The 14015-nt window shown below is 40.7% G+C and overlaps 1 protein-coding gene across 1 annotated transcript in view; it reads right to left on the reverse strand.

Moving 5' to 3' along the window:
- Positions 1-1871: 1871 nt before the first annotated feature.
- The window catches only part of EPCAM (epithelial cell adhesion molecule), an 18688-nt gene continuing 6544 nt past the window's right edge, over positions 1872-14015 (reverse strand). Inside the window, exons 5-9 of the mRNA XM_059406122.1 lie at positions 13417-13480; positions 7598-7699; positions 5740-5940; positions 3865-3909; positions 1872-2322 (exon numbers count right to left, since the gene is read on the reverse strand). Of these exons, the coding sequence (XP_059262105.1) occupies positions 2281-2322; positions 3865-3909; positions 5740-5940; positions 7598-7699; positions 13417-13480 (454 nt within the window). The 3' untranslated portion in view covers positions 1872-2280. The remainder of the gene's footprint in view (positions 2323-3864; positions 3910-5739; positions 5941-7597; positions 7700-13416; positions 13481-14015) is intronic.

Genomic DNA, 14015 nt, shown 5'->3' on the forward strand with positions numbered 1-14015 from the left:
CAACAGCAACCAGCAGCAGCCAGCAGCCTCCACCAGTGCTCCCACTCCCAAATTATAGAAAGGCACCTTTATGGAGGGTCTTTGCTGTCTACACCTCCTTAGGAATAGCTTTTTCCCAGCACCGGTGAGCAGGGGTCAACAAGCATTTTCCTTCAAGGACCAGAATGAATATATATATATTTTTTTATTTGACAGAGAGAAATCACAAGTAGATGGAGAGGCAGGCAGAGAGAGAGAGAGAGGGAAGCAGGCTCCCTGCTGAGCAGAGAGCCCGACGCGGGACTCGATCCCAGGACCCTGAGATCATGACCTGAGCCGAAGGCAGCGGCTCAACCCACTGAGCCACCCAGGCGCCCCAGAATGAATATTTTAGGTTGTGCCAGCCATTGGGTCAGACACTACTCTTTTTCACAGTACAAAGCAGCCACACACAGTACAGAACTTTATTAATAGACATTTTTATTGCATGTAATGTTCACATACATGAGAACATTCTTTTCAAACATTTAAAAATGCAAAAACCATTCTTACCTCCCAGACTATGTGAAAACAGGTGGTGGGCCAGGGTGCAGGCTCAAGTTCAAGGTCTCCTGTTCTGGAGAGCAGGCTTTCAGTGAGCCCCTCCAATGCAGCCTCACAACAGCAAGTTCTTGCTCTTCAGGGAGCCACCATGCCCTCTCCCATGTGGTCTGGATCCCAGTCCACAGAGTAGGGCTTAGGAGAAAGTAGAGCACTTTGGGTGCTCTCATCCCTGGGGTAATGGCTGCTCCTTATTATCTGCTACTCCCATTCTCTTTTCATGTTCTTGTTACTTCCTACTGGCTGTATCCATTTCTATTGCTGCCTAACAAATTACCACAAATTTAGCATCTGAAGACCATGAACCTTTACCACCTCAGTTTCCATGGGTCAGGGGTCTAGGCATCACACTAGAGGATCTTTTCCTCAGGTTCTCAAGATTCCAGTGATGTTGGCCAGGGCTATGATCTCACCTGGATCCTCTTTAAAGGTCACTCTGTGCTGGCAAAATTCAGTTCCTGAGGTTGTAGGACCAAGGACCGCCCCTCAGCCTGCTGTTTCCTGATAGGCGACCCTCTCCACAACATGGCAGTCTGCTTTAAGGATAAAGGGAGAACTCATCTAGTTTCTACTTCTTGTCTCCTACCTTTGGGCACTTTTATAATCTCCCTTTTAACTAAGTCAAGTTATTACGGATCTTAATCACATCTACACCTAAAATCTCCTGGCCATTGCCAGAAAATGTAACTTAATCTCAGGAGTGAGAATTCATCATATTCACAGACCCTACCCACACTCTAGGGGAGGGGATTATATAGAGGATACACATCAGAGATAAGAACTCTTGGGGCCCATCCTAGAATTCTAACTACACTAGAGAAGGGATAAAAATCTTTGTTCAATCTAGCTTTTACATTTTCTTTAATGTTGTTCTTTTCATAGTGTTTTAAAACATTTCCTACTGAAAGCAAAATACTTCAGGATACTTTAACTTCATATAGAATGTGTTTGTACTACAATTACTCATTACATAAGACGTTAAACGACTGGTGCTTTAATTCAACTAAATACATCATTCATGGTTCACAACATTCTCCATCAATTCTGCCCCAAAGCATAAGTGTTTGCCAAAGTGATTTAAAACAGAAACTTAGATTCATTAAGAATAAAACTGTTTGATTTTCCTGTTAGAACTTAGGTATTTTAGGTTACACATTTTATATTGAATTCACATGATTATAGGTATTCATACAAAACTCTTGTAATTTGTAGTTAGCATTTAGAGCATTTCTCAACCTGTTACCTTGTGTATATACTGTGAAATTTGATACAATGACTCAAAAGTTAGGAAATTCAGTTTTAAAATGTTTTATTTCAGTTTATAAAAAAAAGTATTATGTACAAGACTCAAAGTAAATAGAAAGGCAGCTTTCAATCACAAATGGATGAGACAGTAGTCATTCAAACTCTACTGTGGAAGCATATTTAAGGCACACACCTCAATGTTAGGCATAAATAATTTTAACTATGCAGTCCAAGTTCTGGGTTTTATATCACATCTGCAAATATAAGACCCTGTGGTCAAATTTTAAGATTGGTAAAGTCAATCTGAAACTGCTTATATACTGAGTACAGGCTTTACTATTACAAATACAAGATGTTAACTAACAGAATAGCAGTCCTCAAAGATCTTTGTCCCATGCTTGTACACCAGCAATCTGCTAATTTCCCTTCTTGTAGTTACTCTTCAAATTGTAGTCCTTATGCATTGAGTTCCCTATGCATCTCACCCATCTCCTTTATCTGAAATAGAAGAGAAAAAAATTTTAGGTAATTTTCCAACTTTTGTTCATCCTGAAAAGTTATTAAAAAAGAGGAAAGCAAGATGAATTATTCAATTTATGAGCCGTATTTGGAAAAAGTAAAAAATGTACTACAAGAAAGCACACACTGAATGCATGACCCAAAGAATTTGGAGGTACGATGGCCAAAGTGACAGGGAAGTAGCAGGTGAGCTAGATCTGTAAGAACGGATACGGGCTTTATTAAATGTATGCCGTTTTTACATCCAGTAAGAATCAATGTATTTTCTATGATCAATCTTTTAATTTTATAGATGAGGACACGGAGTTCAGAATTAGGTGACTTGTACCAGACCACATAGTTAGTTATATAGGCAGAGCTGAGACAAGATGATGGAAACTACCACTGCTGGCAAACATTCTACCATGTGGCATGCATGGAACCAATACTTTATACCAACTACTTTGTTTAATCCTTACAATAGGTCTGTAGTATCATCCCCAGTTTATAGATAAGGAAACATGGAGGCTTAAAGAAGTTAAATAACTTGCCTGCCCAGCTAACAAGTGGTCAGACTCACATCTGTATTACCATACTATAATACACTGTCATTCCACCTTTCTGTTATGCTTCAGTTCAGGAAGTCTGTCCCCTAGACTTGTGGTCACTAAACCAGGTAAGCCAGATGATCAACTATGATATGGGAAAAAAAGTTACAACTTTCTAGTTCTACTGGATTGTTTTCAGTATTCTTTTACATTTCTGTGTTTCTTGGGAAGATATTAGTAAAAAGCACATATACAAGTATAAATAAATGCATAAATATGCAAAATGGTGGATATACTGAAAATGGTATTGACAGGGTTTAAGAACAAGTGTGTTTCACATCCAGTTCCAAGTGACTGACATACTGATGATCTGACAGTCTGTTTCCACAATAATGTACATGACTAGTTAGCATGCAACTGCTCCAGTAGGACATAAACCAAGGTCTTTTTTAATGATTATTTCACTGGCATAGACAGTAAATCAGGTCATCAGTCACAAGGAGCTTCTCCAACATGAATTCATAGAGTATGCCTCAAAGATTCCACTAAAAGCTAACACTTCAACAAACAAAAATGTAGGCTTCCTATCCACTCCTCTGAGGCAAAACTCAGTACTAGCTGGTCTGCTGTGGAACTCATGCAAGAGAATGTAAGCATGGGGCGCCTGGGTGGCTCAGATGGCTAAGGGTCTGCCTTCAGCGCAGATCATGATCTCAGGCTCCTGAACCCGCATCCTTTCTCCCCATCAGCAGGGAGTCTGTGTGCCCCTCTGCCCACTTATGCTTGCTCTCTCAATAAATAAAATCTTTAAAAAAAAAGCGGGGGGGGGGAGGGATGTAAATAATGAAGCACTGACAGACAGTGGCTAACCCTAAGGACTATACTATAAAGGCGCACCAGCATAACTGAGTCCTATCAATGTCTAGAAAGGTACGGTGATTATCAGGAATAGGAAATTTTAAAAGGGGCTCTTTATATAAAGTAATCCATTTACCTCAGCCTTCTCATACTTTGCCATTCTGTTCTTTCTGGAAATAACCTGAATGGAAAAAAAATGATTACTATTTAGGGACTGCTATCCAAAGAGAAAGTTGATCTAAATTAACACATAAATGCTTTTTCATGGATACAATTCATATCTGAATAAATCTAACTTAAAAAATCTATCCACAGACATTATTTCTTAAATTAAAATTTCCCTACGAAACTAAAAGAAAAAAAAAGCCTACACTTATCATGAGGTACACTATGTACAGAATTGCTGTATCATCATGTTGTACACCTGAAACTAATGTAACACTGAATATTTTATTTAAAAAAAAAAAAAAATCGAAAAACGTTTCAAGACCTCTTTCCCCACAAACCAGAATCTTTTGGAACAACAAAAGGCCTAGCACAACCAGTAAAACCAAAGAACTGCACTGAGAAAACTATGAATAATCTTTAATAAAATCTAACTGCCTGGTAAGCAACTTTGCATTTTCTGTTCCATCCTTATACAAATATATACAAAAATACATGTGCATGAGTTCTGGGGAAGGGGAGGCAGTCTAAAAAAATGGGATCATACAGTATCATTTCTCTCTTTGCACAGCCTGTATAATCACTGGAACTTTTCCAGATTAAAACTATAAATTATACTAATTTTTTAATTAACTTTATTCCATACCATGGATATTCCATAATCTACTCATCAGTTCTCCTACAAATGTACATATAAATCATTTCCAGATTGATCCTTAATAGCAACACTATAATACATAGCCCTGACCATGCTTCCTATGAACCTGTGCTTTTGTTTCTGCAGGACAATTTGATTTCTAGGATTCTCTCATGTGTTTATTTCCCACCTGGATTTCTTCTGTAAATCTTCTATCCAGGCTTTTTACTATTCTTTAAACTCATTATATGTTATGCTTAACAACCTTTTTCATTTTACGCATCATGAAGATTTTCCCCCAGCCGATCATTGACATTTTTCACTTTCTAGTATCTTTGCCATACAAAATGTTTAATTTCAATTCAGTCAAATATGTGTCTTTTTGTTCATGGATTCCAGATTTCTCCCCTTACTTGCTTCCCTTTACCACTAGATTGTACACACATTTCCTAAATTAATTTTGAGAGTTGTTCTAATTTTTTAACACTTTGGACTATCATCCACCTGGAATTTGGGTTTGAAAATGAGTGCACTGCTCCATGATGTGCCTTTCACACAGGTGGGCAACATGGCCTGCCGTGGCCGGGGTGAAATAGGAACGCACATTTTTTTCCTTCCAGATGGAGAGCCAAGTGTAATTCCACTGAACCGAAAATCCACATTCCCACATATCCTCAAATCTATTTCTAAATTCTGCTACGCTGTTAAGATTTGTAATGGTGGCGCACCCTTACATTTCTAGAGTAAACCCTGAAGCACTGCTAAATTCGATTTGCGAATCTTGTTTAGAATCGCTCTCCGAATTTACCACTTCCAATTCTTTCCATGGTAACTTTAACTGGGTTCTGTTGTTGCATTTCACTGAATGGTCTGGGAGTGTAGGGACTTTGCACTGATGCTAGCAGGACTGACTTGTGGACTGTTTGAACGAGAGAACTGATGGACATTTGCTGCCCAACAGTCACATAACTGACCTGTGAGGGGCTTGGCTACAAGCTTTTCTCAGATTGGCATCCTTTCTTACTTTAGAAAGTGACTGCTTTATAAAAGAGGACCAGATGCAAGAGATTTGTTCACTATATGGAATTATAAAAAATGAAGCTTTTGTTTCATGAACATGTTCCAGAACACGCGTGTAGCTCTCTCAAGCTGTCACCTTTTCGTGAAAGAATATGCCCTTAAGAGAAAGTTGACTTGTTCTATACTCACCAGCACAACGATTCCAGCAATAACTGCTAAGCTCACGACCACAATGACAGCAATAATACCAGCTTGTAGACCCTGCATTGAAAATTCAGGTGGTTTTTCATCAACATAGTAAATTGCAGTTCGACCGGGTTCCAAATCCAATTGTTCCCCATTTATTCTCAGGTCCATTCTGTTGGAATGGAACAAGGATTCATCTTTAACCTGTATTGAGAAGGAAAGAAACAATTTAAAATATTTAAGAAAACGCACCATGGGGACGCCTGGGTGGTTCAGTCATTAGGTATCTGCCTTTGGCTCAGGTCATGATCCTTGGGTCCTGGGATAGAGTTCCATATCTGGCTCACTGCTCAGCAGGAGCCTGCTTCTCCCTGCTTCTTCCCTTGCTTGTGCTCTCTGACAAATAAATAAAATCTTAAAAAAAAAGAAAGAAAGAAAGAAAAGAAAACCCACCACGGCCACATTACTTGTCAATTATACACCAAAAGAACTGCTGCCAAAGATTTTTGTAGTTTCAGTGATAACATTCTCATGTACTCAAACTTAAAAAAAACTTTATTGCGGGAAAATTTCCAACATATATGAAAGTAGAAAGAATAGTGTAACGACGCCCCGTTATCCCTATCATTCTGGATTCAACAATATAAACACGTGGCCAACCTTCTTCAACTCATTCATCCTTCCATCCTTCCTCCCTCCCTCTCCCCCAGGCCAGTTGATTTTAAAGCAAATACCAGGTTTCATCAGAAAATGGCTCAATAGAATATATTAAAGTTTATTTTTTATAATAATAAAGTAGGAACAAATTATTTATCTTTTTAAAAAGACTTTAATTTATTTGACAGAGAGAGAGAGCAAGTAGGCAGAACTGCAGGCAGAGAAAGAGAGGGAGAAGTAGGCTCTCTGCTGAGCAGGGAGCACAGTGCAGGGCTTGATCCCAGGACCTTGGGATAATGACCTGAGCTGAAAGCAGCCACTTAGTCGACACCTGAGCCACCCAGGTGTTTGAAACAAATTATTATTATTATTTTTTAAAGATTTTACTTATTTATTTGACAGAGAGAGAGAGCACAAGTAAGCAGAGAGGCAGGCAGAGAGAGGGGGGGAAGCAGGCTCCCCACTGAGCAGAGAGCCTTATGTGGGGCTCGATCCCAGGACCCTGAGATCATGATCCAAGCTGAAGGAAGAGGCCTAACCCACTGAGCCACCCAGGCACCTCCAGAAACAAAATTATTTTAATCACACTAGTTCCACATCATTTCTTTTTTTCTTTTTTCTTTTTTTTTTTTTTAAAGATTTTATTTATTTATTTGACAGAGAGAAATCACAAGTAGATGGAGAGGAAGGCAGAGAGAGGGAGAGAGAGAGAAGCAGGCTTCCTGCTGAGCAGAGAGCCCGACGTGGGCCTCGATCCCAGGACCCTGAGATCATGACCTGAGCCGAAGGCAGCGGCTTAACCCACTGAGCCACCCAGGCGCCCTCCACATCATTTCTTACTTAACTTCTTGTGCACGGACACCATAATGGGATATACACACAAACTAAGTAACTATCAAGGATGCAATAGGTCAGAATTATGAGAGAAAATATTCTAGGTAAAAGAATTTGAAAAAAAGGCATAAATATCCAACAGGTCAGAAAGGTGTGTGAGAAAGATGAATGGGTCAGATGAGGGCAAAGTTAATCATAGCATAAGAACCACAAGGACAAAGTTAATTGCAGCACAAGAACCACTCGGGGAACAGAGGGGTGGCTGATGTGTTAAATGGAGAAAAAGATGAAGAAAGATCTTCAGTCCATTGAGACATGACAGACAACATTCCATTTCTAAACACAGGAATAAAATGAAGATTATACTCACATCTTTTTCAAAATAGTAAGCCACATCAGCTATGTCCACATCACTCTGAGTTTTCTGAGATGAATTTTGCATCAGATCAATAGTGATAAGATCATTTTCATACTGCGGGAGAAATGAAAAATGCAAATCATTATCAATACAACCAAAATCATGCAAAAATATGTTTCAAAAATCTGTATATTCAGGGGACGCCTGGGTGGCTCAGTTGGTTAAGCAGCTGCCTTCGGCTCAGGTCATGATCCCAGCGCTCCTTGCTCGGCAGAGAGCCTGCTTCTCCCTTTGCCTCTGCCTGCCATTCTGTCTGCCTGTGCTTGCTCTCTCCCCCTTCTCTCTGATAAATAAATAAAATCTTTAAAAAAAAAATCTGTATATTCAGTTTTTTATTTTCTGTAATCCACACGTGTCAGTGTTCCTTTCCATTAGTAGGTAACTGTAATCTACAAATCTTTAGATTTTAAAATCTACCCAAGGGAAGTCAGCAATATTGGCGCCCGAACAGGGACCAGGGCCAGACCAGACCCGATCTGATCAGAAATAAAACAGGAGAAGCAGCCCCAACGTGAGTTTTGCACGGCCGTGCCTTTTTCCCGCTGGTGAGTTGTGGGCAGTTATCACAGGGTATGGGTAATCTAGAGAGCACAAACGATTATTGCCCTTACGTGTGTTTATTGAGAAGGCTCCTGAAGGCGGGAGGAGCAAAAGTCAGCGAGGGCCAACTTACGGAGCTTTTCAAGGTAATTAAAGAACATTGCTCCTGGTTCCCTATATTAGGGACTTTAGATTTACAAACATGGGAAAAAGTAGGTCACGAGTTAAAACTTTCGTATATGAAAGGAAAGCAAATTCCAGTCACTATATGGCCTACTTGGACCCTCATTCGCTCCGTTTTCGAGCCTTTACAAACCCCTGATTTGGAGAACAATAACGTTCAGGAGAAACTAAAAAAGAGGAACCTGAACATGCCACCCAGGAGTAGAAAGAAACTATTAAGGCCACCAGAAAGGAATACAGAGAGGAGGAAACTCCTCCTCTTTCTCCTCCAGTAACAGAACAAAAGGTGCCCATGTCACTGTTGCCGTCAGCTCCGCCATTCTGTAAGGCAGCACCCGTTAATGAAAAAGATGGAAAGTACATGCTATCGGCTGTTCAGAAAGGCCTCCTTGAAGCACAGCGAGCGGGAGACCTAGATGCCTTGCCTTTTAATTTCCCGGTTATTATTACAGAACATGTCGCTCCAGGACATGATCCTGACAACCCTAATGGTGTCTATGAGGCCAAGCATGAGCAATTTCCCTTCAAATTGTTGAAGGAACTAAAACAGGCAGTACAAAACTATGGAGCTAATTCTCCATTTATAATGGGAATTATTCAAGGCATCGCATAAGGCAATCAACTTATTCCGATGGATTGGTCATTGCTAGCAAGAACAGTTCTATCTCCAAGTGAGTTCTTGCAGTTCAAAACATGGTGGCAAGATCATGCAGAAATAGCAGCTGCCCATAATAGAGCTCATAACATTCCTATTTCCATGGAACAGCTCATGGGTCTTGGACCATGGGCCCAGGTTCAAGACCAGGTGTTAATGATCAAGCTATTGAGCAGCTCCAGCATTGCTGTTTCAGAGCATGGGAGAGAATAGAATCTAAGGGTTATGATAAGTGCTCTTCTTTTCAAAAAGTGGTACAGGGTCCAAGAGAGCCCTATACTGATTTTATCGCAAGATTACAAGAGGCTGTCAGAAGACAGATAAATAATCTTGAGGCTGTGGATACCATTATGCAACTGTTGGCTTATGAGAATGCTAATTCTGATTGTAAGAAGTTGCTAGCACCCTTTAAAGGCAAGGGAACATTGACAGATTATATTAAGCTATGTCAAGGAGAAGGAACAGAGACCTATAGAGCTGATTTGTTAGCTCAAGCAATGGCTGCTCTGACCATAGGGAAATTTAAAGGACAGTGTTTCAACTGTGGGCAAACAGGGCACAAACATTAATCTTACTTTTGGATATCAAAATAGGCCAATATGTATCGGCAATCATTCCAGCTGCCTTGTTCCTGGTGATCAGAGATGGTTGGTGGACCTTCCTACTAATAATTATTTGACTAAAGCTCAGTTACATTTACTCTCCATTAAAGGATTCCAAGCCTACAAATATCGGGGTCCTAGCTATAACGCAGCACCCCTTATTCCCAAATGCAAACCAGCACAGATGTGGTCAGATGAGGGAATTCGCCCTTTATGGAAGGATTGTAGAGCAGTTCACCCCAGTATTGTCATTAATGATTCCTATGGAATTGTATGGGACTGGTCCCCTAAGGGGATGGCAGTCACCAATTGCATTGGGGAACCCTGCTCCCCTCATGGGAAGTTAAAATGGCAAGTTTTTGATGATCCCATTTTACCGCAAACCTTAGCTTCAGGAGATGCACCTCTGGTGTGGCTTGGGCAAGGACTTTCTATGCCATCTCCTTTTGTTGATTATCATAAAAGTCGAAAGAATTTATGGAAGGTTACTACTGCTTTAAGTCACGTAAGAGTTTGGAATGGCTCTTACATTCATCAGTCCAATAATTATACATTTTCTTTTTTCCTCATGGATGAAGAATGGGTAAGAGCTTGTGTTAGAGATCCCTATGTTTTTGTTATTGGCAAAATGACTTTTATTCATAGTAATAGAGAAATAGACTGTCTAAACTGTAAGATGTTCACCTGTGTTGGTAAGAATGTTTATAAAGACAATTCTATCATTCTTTTAGCTAGAAGAAGAATAGGCATTTGGCTACCAGTGAAACACCACCGTGTTTGGTAAAATTCTCCCGACGTACATATACTTTTAACAGTATTGAAGAACTGGGTTCATAGAACAAAAAGATTTGTTGGGTTACTTATAACAGCTATTCTAGGAATTATAGCCATTACTGCTACAGCTACCACTGCAGGAATGGCCTTGCATCAAACTGTACAAACTACACAATTTGTACAGAAGTGGCACGAGAATGCTAGCAAGGCCTGGAATCAACAAACGTTCATAGATCAAAAACTAGATAAATGTGTCTCTGATTTATTTATTTTTTTTTTTTTTTAAAGATTTTATTTATTTATTTGACAGAGATTACAAGTAGGCAGAGAGGCAGGCAGAGAGAGAGAGGAGGAAGCAGGCTCCCTGCTGAGCGGAGAGCCTGATGCGGGACTCGATCCCAGGACCCTGAGATCATGACCTGAGCCGAAGGCAGCAGCTTAACCCACTGAGCCACCCAGGCGCCCGTGTCTCTGATTTAGAAACAGCCATGATATATATAGGAGATGATCTTCAGAATATAAAGCTTACACTTCATATTTTATGTGATCGGAATGTTTCTTCTTTCTGTGTTACTCCCCATGCGTATAATGAATCAGAAGTATCTTGGAGCAAAATTCGTCGACATATTACTAACCATTATGGTAATAATCTAACCTTAGATATTAAATAACTTCAAGATACGATCTCAAGTATTGCTCACTCATCATTACAATCTGTTCCAGGAATGAGTTCTACTCAAAGAATTAATGATATTCTGTCTGATCTAAACCCTTCTACTTGGATCACACAAACTGGTTTCGGTGTTGTAAGTGGATTGATTATTCTTTTTTTTTTTTTTTTTTTAAAGATTTTATTTATTTATTTGACAGACAGAGATCACAAGCAGGCAGAGAGGCAGGTAGAGAGGCAGGCAGAGAGAGGGGAGGAAGCAGGCTCCCTGCCGAGCAGAGAGCCCGACGTGGGGCTCGATCCCAGGACTCTGAGATCATGACCTGAGCCGAAGGCAGCGGCTCAACCCACTGAGCCACCCAGGCGCCCCGGATTGATTATTCTTATTGTTGTAATCTTTTTATGCTTAGTCTTCAGAAGCACTCGAAAATCCCTCCAACGACTGAAAAATCAAGAAGCTGCAAAATCAGCTTTTCTACTTCTTCACAAACAAAAGGGGGGAGATGCTGCTGCCCCTCGGAACAATTTGTTACTTAAACTGTAACCCCTGGAGGATTTTACTAGTTGCCAAGCACATTTAGATATGGCCTTAAAAAATACTGATACTGACAACAGGTCTTTGGGGAGAAGGACGATGTACGACCGTGAAGCTGGGCAGCTGGGGATGCCCAGCTCGCTCAGGGTGGAAGGCTGCCCCTTCACAGAAGCTGGGCAGCAGGGAACGGCTGGCCCACCCAGGGCGGAAGGCCGCCTGCTTCAGGGAAGCCGAGCACACGGGAACGCCAGGTCTGCCCCTTCACAGAAGCTGGGCAGCAGGGAACGGCTGGCCCACCCAGGGCGGAAGGCCGCCTGCTTCAGGGAAGCCGAGCACACGGGAACGCCAGGTCAGCTCAGGGTGGAACGAAAACCCCCTGAACGAAAACCGCCTGCTGCCTGCTTCCCTTTTTTCGTTGTCGCTCCTTTCTCTTCCCAGAAGTGCTCCTTGTTAGTTAGATGAGTCCTTTGAATGTGCTTGGTTAACTATAAACTTTATCCTCCTTCTTGCTTGCCTGCAAGACGTGACTAATGTTTGACCTTCATCAATCCTTCTGTTGGCTATTGTTTTCTATCTAATAAAAGTGAGACTGTGGAGTTGCTCGTGGCAGCAGTCCTTTTCGACTGTTGTCCCCTGCTCCCAGTCTTTTGCAGCTGACTTGTTTGTGCCTAATTCTTCTCTCATCGCCGACTGGAAGCGGCAAATACAAATAAAGGTAAAAATGATGCGTATTTTGTTTTCAGAAGAGTATTTTCTTCCCTTGGAAAAAACTTAAAACAAGATATTAAAGTATCTTATTTGAGGACACCTGGGTGGGAGCTTGGTTCTCCCCCTTTTCTGCTTACCATTCCCCTTGCTTACAGCTCTCTGTCAAATAATTAAATCTTTAAAAAAATTTTTTTTAAATAATGAAGTACCTTATTTGAAAAAAAAAAAAAATTTTTTTTTTTTAATCTGAGGGTGCCTGGCTGGCTCAGTCGGATAGAGCATGCAACTCTTGATCTCAGGGTCATGAGTTCAAGCCTCACACTGGTCAAAGAGCTTACTATAAAAACAAAACATATCTTATGTGGTTAGGACTACTTTAAAAATAAAATGCTAGGGATCCTGGGTGGCTCGGCTGGTTAAGCATCTACCTTTGGCTCAGCGCATGATCTCATAGTCTTGGGACAGAGCCCCACATTGGGCTCCCTGCTCAATGGGGAATCTGCTTCTCCCTCTGTGCTCACTGCGCACTCACTTTCTCAAATAAATAAAATCTTTAAAAAAATAAAATGCTTAAGAAACGCAATCGAAAATGCAATATGCATTTACCATGTTCTGCTTTTAAGGAGCAGAAAAGTATATTCCCTCCTGTCCTTAAAAATGACATCAATTTTGTCTTGAAAAAGTTCCATCACACCAGGGCACCTGGGTGGCTCAGTGGGTTAAAGCTTTTGCTTTCGGCTCAGGTCATGATCCCAGAGTCCTGAGATGGAGCCCTACATCAGGGTCTCTGCTCAGTAGGGATTCTGCTTCCACCACCCCCCTCTCTATTTGTGAGCTCTGTCAAATAAATAAATAAAATGTTTAAAAAAATAAAAAAGTTCCATCACATTATTCAAGTATTTTTCAACCAGAGATATTACATTTTCCTTAAGGATGAAACAGGTTTTCAAAGATTATGGAAGGAAAACAAGAAATTTGAATTATTAAGTGTCCTAGGTTTAAACGGTTCTTCAAATGCAGCTTAACCACTATCATAAGTCATACCCCAAGCACTCTATCTCACTAAGTCTCAGCTAAAGCTTTTACTAAAAACAAACATCTTACCAGAATATTTGTGATATATTTTGGATCCAGCTGATAACGAGTTGTGATTATCTCCTTAAGTGCACTGTAAATAATTAAAAAACTATGTTATTAAAAAATGAATACTACGTAACATTAAGAAGCACCATTTTTTTTAAAGAAGCACTACTTTTTTTTTTTTAAGACTTTATTTATTTATTTGACAGAGAGAGATCACAAGTGGGGGCGGGGGGAAGCAGGCTCCCTGCTGAGAGGAGAGCCTGATGCAGGGCTCAATCCCAGGACCCTGAGATCATGACCTGAGCGGATGGCAGAGGCTTTAACCCACTGAGCTACCCAGGCGCTCCAAGAAGCACTACTTTTTAACTAAGCAGGTAGTTCAAGCTCTAGAACTGTCATTAATCAAACTCGTCTTAAAAATGTTATGCCTGGGGCACCTGGGTGGCTCAGTGGGTTAAAGCCTCTGCTTTCAGCTCAGGTCATGATCCCAGGGTCCTGGGATCGAGCCCCACATCGGGCTCACTGCTCAGCAGGGAGCCTGCTTCCCCCTCTCTCTCTGCCTGCCTCTCTGCGTACTTGTGATTTCTCTCTGTCAAATAAATAAATAAAATCTTAAAAAA

The sequence above is a fragment of the Mustela nigripes genome, chromosome 7 (assembly GCF_022355385.1).
Source record: "Mustela nigripes isolate SB6536 chromosome 7, MUSNIG.SB6536, whole genome shotgun sequence".
Classification (NCBI taxonomy): domain Eukaryota; kingdom Metazoa; phylum Chordata; class Mammalia; order Carnivora; family Mustelidae; genus Mustela; species Mustela nigripes.